Here is a 24213-nt window from a genome sequence, read left to right as displayed (position 1 = left end):
AACTCTTAAATCTTTGAATGATAAACTGACATGAGTTCAAAAGCGTTGATTTTCTTAGTGTCCGTCTGTTAGCAATGGACTTAGGACATATTGATATGGGAAAGTATTCCTCAATTTAGCTTGGTAATATGGACCTTATTTATTGGTCAGTTAGAACATCCAGTTTAGTTGAAGGGATGGATGGTTAAATTAACGAAAAGGGCTAACAGACGGACCAACCCTAATTACAGAGAAGCCTTACCTTTAAATATATTTATGCTTTACACACCTTCCCGGCTTCCCTATACTTATAAAGTATATATATATTATTCAGACAATTGCTTTACAGACTATATACGCAGAGAGGGAGGAGAAATTGGACTGTAAATACACTGGTACCCAAATTCCTGTGTGTGATTATATTTGTCATCATAGGGGATGTATAACAATTTATCGTCTATTGTCATTTCCCTAATAAATAGGTTACTTTCAAAATTTAACAAATACTCCCCCTTCTCCCCATTTTAGACAACCAAATTTAAATAATCAGGGAATAAATAGAAAACTAATAGTTTAAAATTTGCATGCTAGGTGTCGCTAAATATTTTGTAAATATAAAAGTATTGTGTACAATGTTGTAATTACTTATCAAAATTATCATTCTAAACTCAAATGTTATTATTTAAATATCTTTTGGGTTGTTTTAATTAAAATATTGTAAAATTATTAGGAAAGCATTGTCCTTTTAAAGTATTTGTATATATGGGTTTTCATCCAAACTTTGGGTATAATCTATTGCCAATTGCTTATCTTCTGCATATATAAGTAGTTCAACTGAACATATTCTCAATCAAAACAAACCATTTGACAGTAGAGTCAACAATCTTGACCCACAAATCATGTTTCTATTCGTAACCGAACTTGGGACCACCTTAAAGAAAGATCTGCTTGGATTAATAAACTTATAAAATCTTGACTGATTGGTTAATACTAACAGTGTACAAAATAAGTAATTTTGTTTGACACAAGTTTGAATTCACATTAATTTATCACCCAGTGTCTTTAAATATTTGTTCATAACCCCCCACCCCCCCCCCCCTCCCTTTTCCTTAAATTCAAAATTTTTAAAATTCCCCCATCCTACCAACTCATTTTTTAGCTTTCATCAATATAAAAATAGTTATTTAATTTGCCACTAAACATCTTATTTAAATTGTAAAACATATAGTGTTATTGCTAAATTATGTTATTGAACTTTAAATAATTTTTCCATTTTTTTTGTTTTAAATGTTTATAACATGTTTTAAAAACTTCATAAAACAAGTAATTTTTAAGAACTTTAAAATCAATTCACTTAAAGTAATTATAAAAAAATATAACATTTGATTTAGTTTAGTAATACTTTCAGTGGTGTGCACAGCAATTATCAGAGACTCTATCTTACCTTTTACATCTTGTCCCTGATAATCTAGCAGACACCAATGACACACAGGGTTACTCTTGGGAGGTTGGTTGTACCCTCCCCTAAAATAGTTATGAACCTTTCCGGGACCTATGAGAAGCTACCCTGTTAAGAAGAACCCGATCTAATCAGCGGTTACCGAGATCATTCGGTACAAACAGACATACAAACTTACATCTTATTACTTTGTTATAAGGACTATATCACGATTCCTCCTCACCTTTTCCCTTTTTAGCACCCAACGCAAATATTCAAGGCAAAAGACAACGGGCATCCAGAGAAACAATAGTTTAAAATTTACATGCCAGGTGTCGCCTTAAAGTTGTATAAATTGAATTATTTTTATTGTGGTGCAACAAATGTTAATTATTATTAAAGATCATCATGATAAATATAATTAGATAAATATGCAAGAGATTTTTTTTATAAAAATACAGTTACATTTGAAGTGATTATTCTCTGAAGTGTTTTTAAATAAATAATTTTTTTCTTAATAACTATCTGTAATATATAGCTCAGTAACTATTTGCAGGTCATAGAACCATTTAGCACTTAAAAGCATAGTTTAATTTTACAAAGCGATGGTTTAATAAAACTATCGAAATAATACCTTCTGGCAGTTGCGCCCATAGATGCCTCTAGGGGCGCCTGAGGAGGGGGAGTTGAATTTGATAAACTAAGTTTTTTTTAGAATTAAAAAGTAAAATATTCTTTTTTTAAATTTAAAACATTTTAGGGGTTAATGATTTTCTTTTTTGAAGTGTGGTTGTACCCTCCCTCAAAACATTTTAAAACTTTCCAAGGACCTATGAGAAGCTACTCTGTAAATGAATACCATATCTGTTCAGCAGTTAGCGAGATCCTTTGGTACAAACAAACAGATAGAGAGACATACATCCTGTTACTTTATTATAAACATTCTCTTCAATATGAATATCTATAAGGCTTTTTTAGGTCTGAAGGTAAAGATCTTGGAAAATGCTAGACCGAAAGAGTTGTACTTTGGGAGGCTTTAAACTGTTTAAACTATAAATCTAGAATCTTCCGTCCTACCCTTGGGTCGGGACAAAGTTACTTGTACAATGATTCAAAACAATACTATTTTGAGTATTTTTTTTTATATCTGCTGAACCGATTTAATTCTCCATATTATTAGGTATATGTTTTAGGATATAGTTTTAGGCTATTTAATATTTGTGATACACTCCCCCTATTTAGTTATAATTGTCTACACCTTCCAGGGATCTATAAAAAGCTACACTGGAAACATCATGCAATGTCTTAAATCGATAAGACAGTTTTAAAATTTTTAACGAATAGAGCTGACCATTATGGATATCACCTTTCAAATGTGCTTGCTAAAGGTATAAATAAACATTCTAGTTTTAGATGATTGTTTTACATAGTAGGTACGCAGGGAGGGAGGGGATATTGAACTGTAAATTACCCCAATACCCAAAGTTTTATATCTGGGTTATCTTATTCATGGGCTCAGAAACTTGGTTCTTTTAATGAATTTTGAAAATTCAGTTTCTAAACTTTTCAACCAATATTTAAATCTACATGAATGTAATTTTATTTGTCATCATTGGGGATGTGTATCAATTTATTGTCCATTCCCAGCCAGAAAGTCGAGTTACTATCGAGCTACAATCGCTTGCGATGTCGTAGAGTAATCTCGCGCGAGTTCTTACGATATCGCTAAATATCGTGCTAAAATCGTGAATAAAAAGTACATTTAAAAAATATTTAACATCGTGTAGTTTAATGTAAGGAAAAGGTTCCATACTATGATCAAATTCATAATAAATAAAAAATTGTACATTTCATACAGAGAGAGAGAAAGGGTCACAATCTCTATGTGTATATTGTGTACTCAATAATTATAAGGGGTGATATAACATCTGTTACCAGTACAACTAGTATAGAGAGGAAGATGTATTATACCGAATATTGGTTATTTTAAGTACCATTAAGACATTTTTGTACTTTTAATGTTGTTTAAAATGAAAATGCTTTCAACAATTTATTTTGTTTAATAATAGATCATTAACACATTATGATATTATGTCATACCAGTTTTGAATTTATTTTGTTTGATAACAAAATAATTCAAATTGTCTACATAAAGTAATGGGAATACCTAGCGGCAATTTTATAAACTATATTTATCACACAATGATTTTGATTATAAGCTGGTTGTGAGTCTGTTTGTAAGTGTGTGTTGACAAACATACAGTGCGAGACACACACGATATCTTAGCCAAATCGTGGTTGCCGCGATTTTTACTACAAAATCGAATTAATCCCTAGCGATTTTTTTCGATTTTTGCTATAAAATCTTAAATAAGATTTTGGCGATAAAATACTACATATCGGATGCGAGTTTCCTTACGACGTTTCTAGCTGGGATTGTCTTATCCCTGGTAGATTCATTACTTTTAAAATTCCTCTCCCTTCTCCCAATTTTAGTTGCATGTATTTTTTAACATTATAGTTTAAAACTTGTATGCTAGGTGTCGCTAAGTATTTTATATTTATTAAATATTTGTACATGACGTTTTAGTTAATAATAATAATTATTATAAATTCTTTAAATGTTATTATTTTCATACTTTTAAGGTTATTTTTTTCAATATATTGTAAGATTTTTAGGAAAATATTCTTTTGTAAAAGTAATTAAATAAAAATATATGTTGATACTGTTCACATTACCAAATGTTGATACATAATTTAGTTTAGTTTTACCTATATTTGAAGTTCAGATGAACTGGTTATTAAAATCTAAATTTTAACACTAATTGGAACATTGTCTGAAACATAAGATCTTGGTAAACAATCATGCTTGTCTCATTAGTTGATATATCTTTTGGTCTTGTATATTTAAAGCTATATTTTTTGTGAAGCATCTAAGGGCGAAGTCGCTAGTAAAATAACACTCTCTGTGTCATATATTATTAAAACAAATACTACTTTTGCGAAGTTTTAAAAGCTAACACATGTTGACGATATCTTTAAAAGAAACAAAGAATGTATGCTACAGAAATGATTCTGTGAAAACTCAAGACTTTGCTTAATACTAAATAAAAACCCCATGGCTCCCTGTCACATAAAATACCCACCCCTAATGTATGATCAGTTCTTTCAGTCATACCCTTTTTTAGATTTATGTGATTTCCCCTTGTATGTGTATATATAATATCCATCCCTCTAGTTGACTCCTCTCTATTAACTATTTGTTTCACTATTTTTAGTTTAAAACTTACTCACTAGATGTCTTTATTAATGTGCTCAATTTTTGATTGAAACTAAATAGCAATGAGTCTTCTATAAATTAAAAGTTTTTTTAAAATAAATCTTTACTTAAAAATAAAAGTACTTTAAATATTATAATTGTTCATAAATATAATGAAAGCGTATTGTATTTAAATGTTATTGTGCATATTAATTCATTACACTTTTTTTGCATTATCTAAGGAACTATTCAACACATCATTTTTTACTACTAATATTTGTATGCTCTATAGCTATACGTATAAACTAAAGATTACTCTTCTCGGAATCGATTGTAAAAATAGATATTATTATGTCATTAATATAGCTTTCTTATATGGAACTTATTTATTGGTCAGTTCTTTCAGAGGAAGGGATGTAAGTAATTTAGCCCACTATGAAAAGAGTATAAAAGTCATCCTAGTAAAATATATCATATTTAGCCATATTGTGGTAATCTGTGCACACCTTCAATACTTAATTGAATGTTATTATTGTTATTGTATCATTGGAATGTTTATCATGCAAACGGTTCATGCTTGGAAAGCTAGAGAGCTGTCCAAGAATGAATGTGTGCATCTATAAATATGACCATGATGCCCTATCTAGTTTAGTTCTGTTTTGTCATTGATATTGTTAGCAATATCAATCGGACATAGGAGCTCTAAACAGAAAGATAGGTTAGTACTTTCCTTGTCTATCTATTCTTGTACTTTTATTGTTTAACTTGTATTTAGAACAATATAGTGATTTTGCACTTACAGGTTGATTTATTAATCGGTCTAGCAGCGTAGCTACTCTATAATTCTACAAGTTATAGTCCTAACAGTATAAGGGGCGTATCTTCTCAAGTGGCGCAGTCGCATTCGAACAAGTGCTTCCAACTGTTTAGCTATGGCTACTACTTTTACTGATTTTAAGGATGTTAAGGATACTGAGACTCCTAAAAGTTCTGAGGAATCTAAGGATTTCAAGGAAGAGGGGGGTACTGGCAATACAACTCCTGGTACTGAGTCTAAGTCTCCTCAGGGGGGGAGGGTTGGTTCAGATAGGGATGCTTTGTTTATGGAGTTTATACAAAGTATGCAACAGCAAATGGCAACATTTATGCAGCGGTTTACTGGTGGTGGGCAGCCTGTGGTTGCGGCTGCGGTAGAGCAGAGTACTGCTGTGGTTACAGATACTGTTGCTGATTTAATCAATTCCAGGAATTCTTCTAGAAATATGGAGATTTCTCATGATAATAATGGAGGGTCGGATGCTGGACTGGGTCAACCTGTTAAAATTACCCTTAGAACTAATATTGATTTTAAGGTGGATGTCTGGGAAATTAGAAGGATAGAATGGATATCTTCTCCTTGGCATAACAAAAATATGCTATTCCCTAAAGATCAAATTAATGTTAATCCTATTAATTTATTTATAGGTGACAATCTGAGTTCAAGTGAGCTGGAATATTGCAAGAAGTTGAGCATTGTTCCTAGCAGGCAAGTTTTTGATCAGTTTAGAACAGAGGAGCTTAATCTAAAATTGGATGATAAATGTAGAAATTCAACACCTGAGTTTTTGCAGACAGATAAGGTAAATGTTACTGATTACCTGGATAGATTCTGGTTAAATATTAAGCGGTATAGGTTACAAGATCATCAACTTGCAAAAGAAATATTATTTGAACATATTTCAGTGGATATTAGAAATCTTACAGGTCACTCTCTGAAACCCGGCCCACAGGAAAATGTAAGTTTACCTCTAAAGAATTTTATGTGTCGGCTAAAGAATGTTTTAGAACCCAGCAACAGTAACCAGATTGCTAAGCATGTGTTTAAGGTAACAAAACAGGCTAGATCTGAAAGTATTGATTCTTACTTTATGAGTAAGAAAAAGCTGTTCGATTTGGCCTACGGCTTCAAGCCAACAGACAATGACATTGGTGAGTTTTACACAAATTTTATCTCAGGGCTACAGTCTCCAGCTTTAGCTAAGGATCTGTTAAAGTTAGTGGCTAGCATGCGGATCCAGAATAGATTGTTAGAAGTAGAGTATTTCAGGCAGTCTATGATGATGTTTGCACAAAATCAATTAATGTTGTATTCTGCTGGGCACACAGAGGAGAAAAATATAGTAGGTTGCGAGAGTTACAGTTATAGTCTAGTCAAAGGTATAACAAAAACAAATGATTTTCAAAAAGGGGGAAAGTATAATCCTATAGTTATAAATCAAGTGGACTCTGCTTTAACTTATGTTCCTGGTAAGAAAAAATTAGTAAAGGACAGGGAAGGTAATTCTGTGTCTAAAATGTGTATAAACAATGAACAGTTTGAGTACAATAGTAAGGAATCTATGGACGGTTACTCATCTGATGAGAGTGATTTATCTGAGCACGAAATTGGAGTTCTTAATGCTAGAGAAGTCATATGTTGGTATTGTAAGGTCGCCGGTCATGTGGTCAGTGAGTGTAATGACAAAAAAACAGGTAAACCGCCTCATAAGGAGGGTAGATGGGTGAAAAACCGTGAACGTAGGAGGGCACGTAGATTTACTAAGGGTAAATTTACAAAGAAACCTGTTAAAGAAAATAACATTAATCAGGTAAATGAGGATCAGGAATCCCCATGCACTGATACAGAGGAAGGAAATTCAAATGAATCTGTTTTGGATATTTCTTCCTTTTACCCCTTACCAGAACTATTTTTGTAAGTATAAATCCTTATATCAATAGAATATTTAGCGCGGCATTTGTTGCGTAGAAATTATAAACATTGTAAATAGATAGATATTTAAAGGAAAGAAATATATATTATTTCTTTTACTTCTTTTTAAAATTGTATATATTTTTATGAGATATATGTTCTGTATGATACATATAACTATTTGTTATGTTAAAAAAAAAATGATTTTCTGTTAATGGTATGATATTATGTTATACCTACCCTAACTAAATTAAAAACAAAAACAGAAGCGAAGTGCTATGGTTTTCTGTAAAAATTATTAAATTTTGTATTTCTGTTTATGCAAAATTATCTGTGTGAATGCAGTATAAAAAAAATTATTTTTGCTGATTAATGATTTTTTTATTTTTTCAGAGCAAGGCTGTGGCTGGCTTGTGTAGACTAGCTCAGTTGTGAACTGATTTTTGACCTGTGTTGTGAAATAAATATATTGTTTGTTGTCTGCTATTAACAGGTAACTTATTATTTTTTTTATAATGACCTATGATGAGAGACAGACTGACGGTGAGGGACAGAACAATGATCGAGTGCCCCCTAGGCTTTATTTTGACGGGAGGGCAGGTGATGATCTGATCAGCCGATTATTTTCGGATGATATCATGATCAGTTCCCCTTGCATGCTAAGATGCTGGTCAACGGTAGATATTGAGCTTGACCAAGCATTTTCTAATAAAATGCGTTTTCTTGCGGACGGGGTCAATTTGTGTCACCGTGTCATCTCGCAAATTTATGTTTTTGACCAGAACACTTTTTCACCTGCCATGATGGACAACAGGGTTACGTTGATGATCTTAACGGACCTGTTGTTCAGGTGGAACCAGGTTAGTCCAATAGTTTTCCAGCCACTCTGGTGGAGAGTTATTACAAATGGAATGGTTCCCCCCACTGTTATAGAAATTCAGGATAAATTTATTAGAGAGTATTCAATGATGCATTATTTGTTGAGACTTCTAAATCAAAAATTATTGCAAGAATTGAGAAATCGCCGTATGATGGCATAACTTTTTATGTCATATTTTTATTTTAGGAATCAAGATTTCTGCAGTTTGTGGCTATTGTTCATCTGATTGGATAAATCTGATTCTACAATAAGGTAAATTTTATTTATTACTTAGGTTCTTATAAAAATATATATTAGTATGAATGTTACAGCTTACACGGCGTGGCAAGATTACAAATATATTGATATTAATTTACCAAAATCTGAAAAACAGCTACTTTATGTAAATAGTTTGTTTTGCTGCAATAATCAGGGGGAGGCAGACCATTGGTTAAAAACCTTGGGAAATTATTTTATTCCTGCGGATGCCAATTCTTTATTTTTGGTTAACAGATTGAAATACTTAATATTAACCTTGAAATTTAATTACAAATTATCAGAAAAATTAGATATTACAAATAAACAAATGTTTGATTACTCGTTTAAAGGCTTGGAGGATATGTATGCGTACCTTACCTCTACGTCACCGTTACTTATGCAGTTTCCCTGGCTCCTTGTTATGTGTGGGGGGCAAGTCCCTAACTATACATTGATGGTTCATTTGCATATTATGGAACAATTGCGACTTGCTATTGGTTTAGCTGAAAATTTAGAGTTGTTACTCTACAATCAGTTATATTTTAAGAATTCGGAATTAAACCCATTATTTTTGAATAGTTGTGGTTTCTGTTATTGTTGGGGATGTTGTGTGCACGCATTTGCTTTTACATACTAATTATTTTATATTTTTCAGCTGTTGTTTGGTGACGGCTGTACTTTCTGTGATTGCTGTGTCTTATTGGCAGTAGTAGCAGTTTTAAAAGGTATAAAATATTGGGGTATGTAAAAGGGGGGGGGGGAAGGTATGGTTGTATTATATATATTTTTGAATAATCTCTTTAGGTTGTTTGAAGATGCGGCATCTAAACTTCAATATGTAGATGCGACATCTAAATTTCAAAATTTCTTGAAATCATTTATGGTACAACATTGAATTATTCATATATCTTGGAATAATCTCTTTAGATTGTTTGAAATATATGTTGACAGTATAAATCAAGGTAAAAATATGTTTTAAATAATCTCTTTAGATTGTTTGAAATATATATTTAGGGTAAACATTTATGTTTCAGATAATCTCTTTAGGTTGTTTTGAAATATAAATTTAAAGTAAAAAATGTTTTAAATGATCTCTTTAGATTGTTTGAAATACATATTTAGGGTAAACATTTATGTTTCAGATAATCTCTTTAGGTTGTTTTGAAATATAAATTTAAAGTAAAAAATGTTTTAAATGATTTCTTTAAATTGTTTAAAATAAAAGTTAATTAAATATGAGTCATAGCATTTAAAGTTGAATATATTGTTTATATATTTTAAAAAAAAAAATGTGATTACTTAGATTAATTAGTCATTAAATAACATTTGAAGTTAAATATATTGTTTATATATTGGAAAAATGTGATTACTTAGATTAATTACTCATTAAATTATTCATACATACCTAGTTATTTCATGAGTAATGAAATAATTGAAGAAAATAAAAACATATGTGTAATTATTTTCAAAGTTTAATATATCGTTTAAATATGTTAAAAATTGATATGTAAATTAAGTAGGTACTACTTGTAAAATACTTAATTTAATATACATAATGTATGTTAAACCAAGAATGTATTTTCAAGCGGCATTTGCTGTAAATCCTAATGTAATAGCACAATGTTGTCTTGATTCGGGAAATTTGGCTTTTCCTATCATTAGTTCTGAATATGTTAAAAAATTAGGATTACCAATTAAATCTACAACTAAGAAAGCTAAAAGTGTAGAGGGTAAAATAATAAAGATTGAGGGAGAAACTAATCCTTTAACTTTTTATTCTACTGAAAATAAAACATTTATTTTTCAAGAGAGATTTTATGTCATATCGCAGATGAGCTGTGACATAAATCTTGGGTATCATTTCCTTGACAAACATAAAATTGTATTAAATTTTGACAAAAAAGAAATGCAAATGGGTAATAATAAAATAATTCTTCAGGAGTATGTTAGTATTATACCTGATATAATTCAAATTATGGAACAAGCAGAAAAATGTGATAACTTCTCATGTTTTAAAACTATTCCAGGTTTGAACGAGTCCACTTCTGGCGCTAACTTGGTTGAGCTGCAGGATTTACATACCACAGTTTCATTAGATGAACAGGTGAATTTTTTACCATTTACAGTTACTCCAATTAGAGTAACTGCAAACATACCTATTAAACAAGGAACATTGATATATTTTTCTCCATGCTTGATTACTAAAAAGCATGAAATAGCAGGTATAGAAGGTATTTTAACTAGTACAGGAACCGGTATTCAAACTATTAATGTTATAAATAATTCTGCTCAACCAATTAGGTTGCAGAAAGGTAAAAAAATAGGAAAAATCACCGTAGTAAAAAAACAACAAATGTCAGGTAGTAAAGACAAAGATAATTTACCTTTAACTATGTTTCAAAAGGTTAAATTTTTGAAAGAAAAATTCAAATTTGAGGAGAATGAAATTCTTAAGAATAATTCAGATCTTAGGAGGAGATTTTTACAGGTATTATTGAAAAATTTTAGTTGTTTTTCATTAACACCCGATGATATTGGAGCCACAGATTTATTAAGGTATGATATAGAATTACAGCCCAATACTCAACCATTTAGGGTTAAGCCTATTAGGTTAAATCCAGCGCAGGAGGCTGCGCTGGAAATACAGGTACAGAAATGGCTGGATCAAGGGGTAATTGAAGAATCTTACTCTCCATGGTCCAGTCCTATTTTTTGTGTGCGGAAAAGAGCAGCAAATCCAGGTGAAGTTGCTTTAAGATTTGTGTTGGATTTTAGGAAATTGAATGAGGTCACTATTAAGTGCGCCTCGCCAATTCCTAATATCCAAGACACTCTGGAGAGATTAGGTAATTGTTCATATTTTTCTACTCTGGATATGAGTTCAGCCTATCATAGTATAGCCATGACTGAGGAGGCAGGTAAGTGTGCTGCCTTCTGTACTAAAGATAGGCAGTACATTTTTAGGAGGTTGCCATTTGGTCTCGCCAATGCGCCATCAGTGTTCTGCAGGTTAATGACCAGGATTTATGATTTACATCCTCATTTACGTATGTATAGTTGTGCATATTTAGATGACGTCATCATTTATTCCAAAACGGTAATAGATCATATTCAACATATAGACTCGGTGTTAGGAGCTTTGTGTCGGAGTGGTTTGAAACTAAATTTAGGTAAATGTAATTTAATGAGAACTGAAGTTAAGTATTTAGGCCATATAATACGATCCTCCGGTATTTGGATGGATCAGAAATATTTAGATAAAATTAAAGAATGGCCACTACCTAAAACAGGTAAAGAAATACAGTCATTTCTGGGTTTCTGTAATTACTACCTGGGAAAAGGAACAGGTAAAAGCTTTCAATAATATAAAAACTTTGTTTTCACAAGCTCTTCAGAAATCCTACCCAGAATGGGATGGAGGTAAATTCATTTTGGATATAGATTTTTCTCAGCACGCTATGGGAGCAGTCTTGTCACAGGTACAATCTGGAGAGGAAAAAATGTTAAATTGCGCTTCACGTGTTTGTAGTAAGCACGAGCGCAACTATGTCGCCTTCAAGGGCGAGATTGGGGCTCTGGTGTATGGCTTGCGGAAGTTTGAACATATGCTCAGGTATAAACCTTTTTTGGTACGAACTGACAACACATGTTTGATTTCTTATCAATCATGGCAAAAAGGTGCTCCCAGTGGTATAACTATTAGATGGATTTTATATATACAATCTTTTACATTTGAGATTCAGCATCGTTCAGGTAAGTTACATAAGAATGCTGACATTATTACAAGAACAACAGCATTGCCGCAAGAATCTGTTGTAAGTTCAACATTTTTTGAACAAAAATCTAAATGTAGTATCATTGATCCTATTTATTGGTTAGATAAAAAAGTTGATTCTAACTCTTTAAATTTTTCAGGATCTGTGGCTAAGGGGATTGTGCTTGAGAACAGTGGAAGGATAAGAGCCCAACATTTTGCAAGACATACTGCAGGTGATGATATTTTAAAAATTGCGGTGGATTTTGTATCTAAGAATTTAAAGCCAACGGGTGCGGAAATGAAACAATTGCCTTCACGAGCACGATTAATTTTACAATACTTTGATCATTTGGAAATGATTAATGGTATATTGTATTTCATGCAGCCTATTAATAATGGTAATCATGTAATAAAAAGAATTATTCCTCCTTTGTCATTGTACAATCAAATTTTTGATTATGCACACTGTCATCAGTTGAGTGGGCATAAGGGAGTTTCAGAAACATTGATTAAGATTCGAAAACATTTTTTTATGCCCTATTCTAAACAATTTATTTCTTGGAGGATAAAAAATTGTGTTTCATGTTTTGCTAAGTTTAAGCCACGTCATAAGCATACCATTACTCATAGTGCTAGTGCTGGTCAGCCTATGGATCTTATTTTTGTTGATCATATAGGTCCGCTGAATCCTGGGACAACTTTTAATAATAGAATATGCAATTTTATTTTAATTATTGTGGATGCTTTTACACGTTTTGTATGGGCATTTCCAGTAATTGATGTTAAAGCTTCTAGTACCATACAATGTATTATGGAAAATATTGTTCCTACTCATGGATTATTCAAAGAAATTAGAAGTGATAGGGGCGCAGCATTTACATCTAATCTGTATAAAGAAACTATGGATGCGTTGGGGGTAAATATAGTTATGATACCCCCACGCAATCCACAATCTAACCCCTCTGAAAGATATAATCAAGGGTTGTATAATTATATAAAAACTAATGAAGCATTTGCTAAAAATAACTGGGGAGGTAAACTTCGGTGGGCCACTTTTTGTGCTAATACAAGTTTTAACTCTCGGATAGGTTCTACGCCATTTTTTAAAATGTTCAATAGAGATCCTTTATTACCAATGAATCTCTTTTGTCCTTCTTCAGACACAATCACGAAACCTCCGTCTTTTACAAATCTAATCTCAAAGATTGAGGATGGTTGGAAAATGTTACAGTACAATACTGACAAATATTTACAGTTAAAAAACCTTCATCGTGAAGATATGCACTTGCCTTTGTATGCAGTAGTATATTGTTATTTTGATTTAGTTAAAAGTGGAATTTCTAAAAAAATAACAAGTCAATTTTTGGGACCATTTATGATAACGTACAAATATTCATCCTCATTATATAGAGTGAAACCTTTGGATGGATGTCCTATTCGTTCTAAAGATGAAATTACTGTGGCAAGAGATAATTTAATTGTGCTTGAAACAAGTTTTAAACTCAATTTTGATGAGTTGTATACATTGGATTTACAGCCGTCTGGGCTAATTGCGGCTGATAATATCATTGATATTAATCCTGCGGTTATTAAGGATGGAAAAAATAATAATTTTCTATCATTTCAGGATTGTGGTGGAGAACAGGATTTTTCAAGAGTATTGGAAGATATTCGTGGACATCCTTTGTCTGAAAATAGTGGTGTGGACAAATTATCTAATAAAGAGGAAATATCTGCTCATTCAGGTACTAAAATTGTAGAATCTGCAAAATCTTTATCTGAAAATATTGAGAATAATGCTTTTGATGGGGGGGAGGATTATTCTGGTCTTAATTCTGGTCCCAATTTGGATTCGGATGAACAGGTTTCTTCTGGTCTTAATGTTGAGAATGCTGATCATTCTGGTCCTAATTTGGATTCGGATGAACAGGGTTCTGGGGTAGACAGGGATTCTGTGTTTGATGAGCATAATTCTGAGGATAATAGGTCTGCAAATGAATCAGATATAGTTGCTTCTTCTGATAATGAAGTTACTAGGGGAAGGGGCAGACCTATAGGTACGAGAAATTATGCTAATTTGCAGGTTCCTCCATTAACAGTTAGGACTAGACAGCGAACCAAAACCAATACAAAATTAAGTACAAGAGATAAATTTGTGAGTTTATCTAAGACACTTACTGGAAAGAAATAGTAGAAATCACGCAACCTCTTTAACAAATATTCTTTCGAAAATTATCACGCAACCTGTTAATAGCTATTTATAGTAATGATATGATATTTAAACATAATTCAAATTTGTATTGGTTATTTTTTTTTGTAACTAATAAACATTTATAATTCATTTTAGGATGGCTCCAACAAGATCTAGAAGTCCTCCTAATAATAGACATGATAGGTGGGTAATATTCATTTTCCTTTGTTGTACAAAAGGTATTTTTACTGCTAAATTAACTGGATTTAATTGTCAAGAAGTGATGGGAGTCAAGTATAGACCATCACTTTGTACTATTGAACACGAAATGGTTATGCAACAGAATATGTCTGTCGGTATAATAATCGATACTGACAGACATATTGAACACAGTATTAGATGTCAAATATTGGTTAGACAGGATAGTTGGTATTGTGGGTCCTATGCACACCTGCATATGCTAAATATTCCAACTGAGTATAAAATAGTGTTAACAGGAGCAGAGTGTAAGAAAGCTTATAACAATGGTCAAATTACTTTATTTGAGCGTAATTTCAACATAAAAGTTAACCAGAGTAATGTATTTTCTACTCTGGTTAATGGATCTATAAACCTAGGTTTAAGTTGGCAAAATGTAGAAAATGTAGTTTGTAAACCATTAGGAGTTTATGTTGGGGACACTTTTGTTCCGGACGGATTTTTGGCATTGGTAATTAAGGTAGATGTAGAAATGGTAACTGTGTTGGTTAATCCAGAGTATATTGTTGATCTGTCACGTGGTACAATAATTGGTACTACTGCTGACTGTAAAACAACATGTTATGAAAATTCATTTGCTTATTTTATGTTGAAGCCATTTACTTCGCATAGATTACTAAAATATATAAATGTTAGGGAAATCAAAATAAACCAGGTTAGCTACGTGCAAAGTCTGGAATATAATTTTATGTTACAGTTAACAGGTTTTAGTAGTGTAATAAGAAATGGTCATACTGTAAGTTTCATGGAAAAGACTGATATAGAAAATGTTTTAATTAGCAAAGATATTAATATGAAATTTAAAAGTTTGCATCATTTAGAATCAGATTGGAATTTTAACAATTTGATTTTCACATTAGGGCAAGTTCATGAGTTAAATAGAAAAATGAGAGAACATGAACAATTTATTCAATGTCAATCTAGAATAAATAAACAAATTTTTATTAGAGAAAAATATCTTCCAGGTTTTAAAATTGTTCAACTTGGGGAACTTATAAGAGTTGAACAATGTAAAGAAATTTCTGTTGAAATTCATCAGGATAAGGGATATTGTTATTTGGATCATTTAAGGGTTAACTATCAAGGTGTGTTACATGGTCTGCAAGTTGAGACTCGTAACCTGGAGAAATTGGATAATTTAACCATAGTAGATTGCAAAAGTTCTTCTTCATTTCTATGGGTACATGATAATATTTATGTAACCAATAATGAACAAGGAACAATAATTTTAAATATTACCGATCCGCAGAATCCTGTTAAGTTTCAGGAGATCTTTAAGGATAATGATATGGAGACTCTATATGAGTTTCAAATTCAACAGGATGAACCATTGGATTTAGCATCTTTACAAGCTAGTCCATCTATTTTGGATGGATTGGTGCATACTTTTGAAAGCGTTCAGAAAAATTTGTGGGAATGGACTCCAATGGATTTTATATATTGGATAAAGCGAGTAATAATGGTGATTGTTATTCTTGTTTTATCGGTAATAATGACTGGTTTAACTGTGTGTGGGTTGTACAAAGTAGTAAACTTTGTGTTAAATATAAAATGTTGGTCGGGTATCGGTGATAATGAAGAAATGGAATTGCAATAGTTTAGATATGTAGATGCGACATCTAAATTTCAAAATTTCTTGAAATCACTCATAACATCAGATATATATGAAGATGCGGTATCTAAACTTCAATATGTAGATGCGACATCTAAATTTCAAAATTTCTTGAAATCACTTATAACATCAGATATATATGAAGATGCGGCATCTAAACTTCAATTTTTCTTGTGAACTATTTTGCATTATCAGACATACATACTTAATAGATGCTATAATCTCTACTTAATCATTTAATGACATATATATATTTACATATGTTCCTAAATTTTAGATTTAAGGGATTGTTTATTTTATACAAATATTTATGACAGCATAAAATAAACAACATATTTATTGGCTTTTACATATATATATTTACATATGTTTCCATATTTTAGTTTTAAGATATTGTTTATTTTATAAAAATCTTTATGACAATATAAAATAAACAACAATATATTTATGGGGTTTTATATAATCAAGTTATTATGTGGTTTTGATTATCCATGAAAAACTATCATCTACTAGTAACATATTTTGTTGCAGGATGAGGAATGATATTGACATGGCACCACCTGGTATTAGTTATCGGGTGAGGAATGATGGTGGTTTGGCACAACCCGGTCCCAGTTCTGGTTTTAGAACTGGTTACCATATTCCAAAGATGGGGAGAAATAGCCATCAACCTTATCCTGTCAGTGAGCGTGGAAGGGGTGGAGCAATTAAATCTGGAGCATCAAGACAACAATCATCTGTTAACAGTACGAACTTTATGGATTTGCAAACTTTGCTTAAACCTGAAGAAGTGGTACAGGCACCTGATACAATGAATGTCAGGTTTATTGAGCCTTTCTGGTCAACCATCAAGATGAGAGAACAGTTGATTTGTTATCCAGGGAGTGCAAATATTATGCCTTCCATGGGCCAGGCCAGAATAAAGGATGTTGTAGCGTTGTTGAACAATCAATGCATCCATCTGGTGCACTCTCTCTTGGTTGACCTCCATTTTGAGAGGGTTATGAGATATCAGCTCAAAGTTTTGGAGAACTTGAATATGACTGAGGGAAAGACCGCGGTCTTACATCTGGGGGATATTGGCCAGTCTTTAAAACACCCAAAACAACGTCAGATTAGGCCAGAAACTGAGGAAGAAAAGGTCCAGTTCGAAGATTTTTGTGGAAGATATGATAAGATGGTGGAGCAACTTAACGACTTTCCCCAGTCAGTCCTGATTTACCTGCTGATTATAGCACAAATAAACCGTTTTGTAGTAACTCATCTCAAAGTGCTTAACATTGTACTGAGAAAATCTGATCAGTCAAGTAGTCCAGATGTACAAGTGTGTAGGGATCGTCAGGATCCAAGTTGGACCCTCTTTCTCAAAGGAATAGGAACACTTCCTCTTGGAGAGCCCCTGGAGGTAGAGGGACAGCTCAGGTTGGATGAAGTTTTGAATTTGCTTAACCTAAATGGGGAGGCTCGAACTGACATGCTCTGTGCTATCGGGTTGATGGCACATTATCACTTTGTGCAGTATCACCTGCTCCAGGGATTGATGGATGATAAGAAAATTCCTCAGGACGAGTTAGGTAAAACCCTTAGCTTTAGTCCAAACCCTGTTACAACAATCCAACTATGGTTCCCTATGGTGACCATAGTTGGATATCAGGGAAATCTAAGCCTATATAGTGAATGGCCCGAAGATTTAATTTGTTCTGGAACTGAACATCTGCAGGATTTTCGTAGACACTTCTCCAATAAGAGTGTTGTACAAGATCTGGAAAGTAGATTGCTGACATCATTTCAGCTCTATCTTTCTGAGCTCATTAGCTCAGAGAAGATATGTCTCTCTGCCCGCCTAAGGTGCGTGTCAGTTGAGGAGTATAATCAAAATCAGAGAGTGTACCAGTACCAAACCATTTCCTCCAAATTCGGGAACAAGAATCTTTCCGTTTTCCGAAACCTGATTAGAGATCTGGCCATTATGGGGAAGACTGGAATGAGCAGGACATCTCTGAGCCTTCCGCCCGCGCTAACCGTGTCCAGCGAGCACCTTCATTTGGTGTCAACCGAGATCAAGAAGCACGCCGAATTCAAGTGCCTCTTAAATATCATGGTAACTGCCAAGGATGAAATTTCTTTGATGAGGACAGAAATAACTGAAGTCAAGAACGCTGTGTCTACAATGTATGAAGAGTTTAAATCCAAGATAGATGAAGCAATTTTTGGTAATACTACCGTATTGCAAACCGATGTGACTCATCTGAGGAAGGATGTGGAGAGACTGGTCAACCAGATTTCTGTTGCAGGGTTGGCTACCTCTGGCCAGGACTCTGGTACAAACTCTGGAGCTGGACCTTCAAATGATGACAATAGAGTGGAAGATAGAAGACAGGAGGAGAGGAGAGAAGAAACTTCTAGAAAAGTTCAAAAACTTAAGCTTAGATGTGAGAAAAAGGAGTAAAAGCTAGCTTGCTTCAATGATCTATATATTGATCATCTTTGATTAATATATTTGCTTACACAGTTAAAAGGGGTACTGTCTATATGACTAGTATTCTATGCTATTATTATGTTATTTCTATTGTCTATATTTTCTTCTGTTAAGAACTATAGTTTTGATGATGGCAGTAATGGTTTGTGTTGTTTTGGCAGTACATGGCAGCATGATTGGACATGCTTGATGGCAGCATGGTTGTTGGCAGTATAGTTGTTGGCAGCATGGTTGTTGGCATGGACGTTGGCGGCATGGCTTATAGACTCATAAACAATAGTGATTTAAAAAAAAAAAAATAACATGGATAATGATTTTATTGAATATGTTTGCTTATGCTTGTAATGAATTGCACTTTATTATGTTTTGGGTTTGCTTTTTGCTTTTGTCCATTTATCTTATATTCTCTTTTGGTTAAAAATGTTTTAAAGTTTTATTACATAAATTGCATTTATTATTTTAGTAACTTGATAATCGATTGCATCTATTTTCGGAATATATTATCATTATTATAATTGAAGGTTACATGGTTTACCATAATAGGTTATGAGTAGATTGTTCATCTACTCTTAAGGGGGGGAAATTGTGGTAATCTGTGCACACCTTCAATACTTAATTGAATGTTATTATTGTTATTGTATCATTGGAATGTCTATCATGCAAACGGTTCATGCTTGGAAAGCTAGAGAGCTGTCCAAGAATGAATGTGTGCATCTATAAATATGACCATGATGCCCTATCTAGTTTAGTTCTGTTTTGTCATTGATATTGTTAGCAATATCAATCGGACATAGGAGCTCTAAACAGAAAGATAGGTTAGTACTTTCCTTGTCTATCTATTCTTGTACTTTTATTGTTTAACTTGTATTTAGAACAATATAGTGATTTTGCACTTACAGGTTGATTTATTAATCGGTCTAGCAGCGTAGCTACTCTATAATTCTACAAGTTATAGTCCTAACAGTATAAGGGGCGTATCTTCTCAATATTTCGGGGAAATGCAATGTTTTATTAATTGCTAATCCAAAACAATCTTTTATATCTCAAAGTCATCCCCTTTTATATGTTTGATTAGCTTCCCCCAGCACATATGTTTGTAATTGTAGATAGATAGATTCTGACATTAAAGTAATACATAAATCTATTATACTGACCCTCATATTGACACTGCCCTATGACAATTTTTTCTTCCTTTTTAGTTTTAAATATGCTTACTAGATGTCTTTATAGAACTACTAAAATCTTTAAAACAAGACAAAATATCAGTTAGTCTTTAAATATTAAGAATTGTAAATATTGATAAATTTCAATTGTAAAAAATTTCAATATTGTTTTAATAATATAGAAAATCAAAATCAGGCAGTGACATATTTTTATGAAGATATTGATGTTTACCTTAATTATTCAGCAACATCAGCAGGCGGGTTTAATTTAACTTTGTTTAGTCCTTAAATATATTTGTAAGCTATAAAGCTTTATGATTACTCATTATTGTTAATATGCCAAGTTTAAGGTTTAATCTGACCCTTATTCAGAAGTGTAGCTTTTGTATTTATCACAACTAGCAGTTACGCACCTTGAGGTATCAATTATATCATCTATCCAGGGGCCATTTCTTTGAGAAGAGTGTAGGTATCCTTCATAAAACCTATGAGATGCTACACTTTTAAGAAGAACCATATCGGTTCAGCAGTGAACGATATCTATAAAGTAACATGATATCTATATGTTTGTCTGTCTGTTTGTTTGTTTGTACTATTAAACCACTATTTAAGGACATGCTATGGGACATACTTACATTTTTAGGACTTGATTATAAAGATGCTTAGCTTATAACATTGTACCTTGTTATAATAGGAATCACGATTGAAAAGTTGCTGCGCTTTCTCAGTCATACCTAACTGTTTTTAGAATCATCAAAGTTTGAAATTGATAAAACAATTCTAACCTATTTAAATGAACGAATAGAGCTAATCGTTACGAATGTACGGACCAACCCTAATTATTGAAAAAAAGCTTCTCTTTAAAAAATACCCCCCTCCCCTTCTCTCCTCCCGATTTCAATTTTTAGACATTTAACGCTAATATTCTGGGGGAAAAGACAACGAGCGTCCAGATGAAAAGAAACACACTTTATAAATATAGTTTAAAATTTACATGCTAAGTGTCGCCTTAAAGTTAGTATTTAATAAATTATTTTTATGTAATGCAACAACTACAATTATTTAGCAATCTTTTATTAAAATAAGTATAAAAATTCGAATATACGAGTAATTTTTTCTTATACAATTAGGGTCAAATTTAAAACAGAAATATTTTGAGTGATTTTTGTATAAATTGCTTATTCCAACTTAGTCAGCCAGGATTTCATCTAAGAGGAATAACACTTCAATATCTGTAGTTCTTAGAACTTATAACTAACCAATAGGATAATTTAATTTAATATGGTTCATTATTATACCGAAGCTACAAGCAGGTTATGGATTGTTTAAGGTTATTAATCCTTTAAGTACGCTAGTACTAATTAGATTTACTAGCGGCCTCGCCCCTAGCCTCTAGGGGCTTTGCCCCAAGAGGTCTGATCAAACCAATTTTTTTTTTGAGAGGGGGGTAGTCGACCCCAATTTTTTTTTTTGGGGGGGGGTATTTTCATTTCTTGGGGGGGTGGGGGTGTTCAACCCCCCCCAAAAAATAGTTATAAACCTTCCAGGGACCTATGAGAAGCTACCCTGTAAAAGAGAACCCGATCGGTTCAGCGGTTAGCGAGATCCTTCGCTACAAACAAACAAACAGACAGACATCGTTCTACTTTGTATTCTAGATTGATTTTTTTTGTAATTAAACATGAAACCCATACTTAAATATGTCAAAGGCTTTATAAATCTAACATAGAATAAGGAATATCTTCTTTGAAATCTAAGCGACCAAATAAAGAGATACTTAAATAATAGTTAAATATATACATGCTAGGTGTCGCCTTAAAGTTAGTATTTATTAAAGTATTTTTATTTTAATGGAACAAAATTTAATCACAATAATTGTTTAATATAATAAGTATAATAAATTTGATAAATGAATCAGTTTTTTTTTATAAAATAAGGGTCAAATTTAAGTCCCATTTGAAGCATTTATTTTTGTGTAATACTTTTAATAGAATGATTTATTCAAATTGTTACACACTTTTTACCATTTTTACCGTTTGTTTGGTAAATATTTGTAGGTCAAAGAACCTATAATCTTTTTGTTTATAACATAGTTTAGATTAATAAGATGGTGGTTTATTAAAAATCTTTATTATACAATAATACAAACAGTTACGCCCCTAGAGGCCTCCAGAATCACTTGTGGAGGGGTGAGTTAATTTTTTTACTAATGAGCGATTTCTCTTCGAAGAGTGGTTGTACACTCCCCCAAAATAGTTATAAACCTTTCCAGGACCTATGAGAAACTACCCTCTAAAAAAGAACCATATTAGTTTAGCGGTAAGTGAGATCCTTTGGTACAAACTAACAGACAGAGAGATAGTCATCCTGTTACTTTATTATAAACGTTCTCTACAATATGAATATATATAAGGCTTTTTTTGGTCTTAAGGTAAAGAGTTTGGAAATTGCTGACCCCAAAGAGTTGTACTTTTAAGGGAGGCTTTACAATGTCTTGGTTTGTGTTAAAACTATAAATCTACCCTATGGGGTTGTAACGAAGTAACTTGTACAATAATTTAAAATAATAAGGTTTATTTGTCTGTAGCTTGAGATTTTTATATCTGTTGAACCAATTGGGTTCTCCATTATAAGGATTTTGTTTTGGGATGGTTTAGGCTATTTAATCAAAGGCTCTACGTGTTAATATAAACCTTCCCAGGTTCTATTTAAGAATCAACAATGTATGGTGAACCATATTGGTTGTGCGATTAGCGAGATCTTTTACACACAGACAAACAGACACAGATCCTGTTATTTAATAGCCATCCCCTACCCCCCCCCCCCCCTCCCACACACACACACACATATTATACCTTTACCCTATATTTTTGCTTTATTATTTTCCCTATTTATGTACGTTGATGGATACTGACCCTCTTATTAACTCCACTCATAAAACAATGTGTTTCTTTCTATTTAGTGTAAAATTTGCTCGTTAGATGTCTTTATAAAATTTAAAAATATTTTAAGACAAAAAAGAATAGCAACGTGTCCCTAATCACTTTAAAATAAAGCATTAAAATAACTTTTGATAAAAAAAATATTACTACAATATTATAATTATTCATCGACAAAATTAAGAAATAATTTAATAAATTGTGTTATATATATATACACTAAAAGCTCACCTCTGCATACCAGTAATATAGAAGAACCTTACCCACCTTTGTAAAATATATGAAGGCTCCCAAGCTTTGTGACTTTCAACTAGTTTGCATACTGAATAGTGGGCAGGGCAAAGATTAAATTACAGTAGATTAGACTAAAATTAAATCCACTTACAAACATTTTTGTAACTAGAACTGAGTTGATACACTTTCTAAATTGTACCTTATTGTAAAAGGAAACATCATGCAATGTCTTTAATCGATAGGACAATTCTAACATATATAACTTAAACAGAGTTTAAGTTGACGGACTGACCCTAATTATATAAAAGCTTTGCTTTTAAAAATAAATAAGATATACAAATGTTTTGCAGAGTAAATATGCAGGGAGGGAGGAGACAGTGGTTTGTAAATTAAACTAGTACCCAAAGTTTTATAACCGCGTTATGTAATTTGGTCAGAAGCTTTATTTCTTGTTTGGTTAACATTCAGTGTCCAAACTTTTCAACTAATATTTAAATCTACAAATGTGTAATTCTAATTATCCCCATTGAGCGCGATGTATAACAATTTATCGTCCATTGTCTTATCCCTAATAAATAGGTTACTTTTAAAATTCTCCAATTACTACCCATCTCCCCATTTTAGACAACCCAATTTAAATAATCAGGGAATAAATAGAAAACTAATAGTTAAAAATTTGCATGCTAGGTGTCTCTAAATATTTTGTAAATATAAAAATATTGTGTACAATGTTGTAATTATTAATCAAAATTATCATTTTTGAAATAAGATGTTGTTATTTAAATATTTTTTGGGTTGTTTTAATTATATTTTTGAAAACTTTGTAAGAAAAGATTAAGTTTTTGTATAAATTGGTTTTAATTTGTTAAATGAGTATCTTCCCCAGGTAAAAATGTTCCTCCCTTTGTGTTTTATCTTTGAAGTTCAAAAGAACTTGATCACAATAGCTAACCAGTTTTCTAAAATGTGTATTCCTGACCCATCAATCATTTAACTGTTCATAAAGAACCATAATTGTTCAGCTGATAGTGAGATCCTTTGGTACAAATAAACAGACAC

General features: G+C 32.2%; 1 protein-coding gene across 1 annotated transcript; it reads left to right on the top strand.

Moving 5' to 3' along the window:
• Positions 1-7828: 7828 nt before the first annotated feature.
• Positions 7829-19714, top strand: LOC145315603 (uncharacterized). Its single transcript, XM_080155579.1, has 8 exons — positions 7829-7897; positions 8471-8536; positions 9177-9246; positions 10549-10625; positions 12437-12511; positions 13906-14023; positions 14626-14673; positions 16871-19714. Exons 7-8 carry the CDS (start codon positions 14627-14629, stop codon positions 18786-18788), a joined length of 1965 nt encoding a protein of 654 aa, XP_080011705.1. The 5' UTR covers positions 7829-7897; positions 8471-8536; positions 9177-9246; positions 10549-10625; positions 12437-12511; positions 13906-14023; position 14626; the 3' UTR covers positions 18789-19714.
• The last annotated feature ends 4499 nt before the right edge of the window (positions 19715-24213 follow it).

The sequence above is a fragment of the Acartia tonsa genome, chromosome 4 (assembly GCF_053477335.1).
Source record: "Acartia tonsa isolate MP-2025a chromosome 4, ASM5347733v1, whole genome shotgun sequence".
Taxonomy (NCBI): Eukaryota; Metazoa; Arthropoda; class Copepoda; order Calanoida; family Acartiidae; genus Acartia; species Acartia tonsa.
Note: the sequence above shows the minus strand (reverse complement) of the source record. Positions and strands in the feature narration are given on the sequence as shown.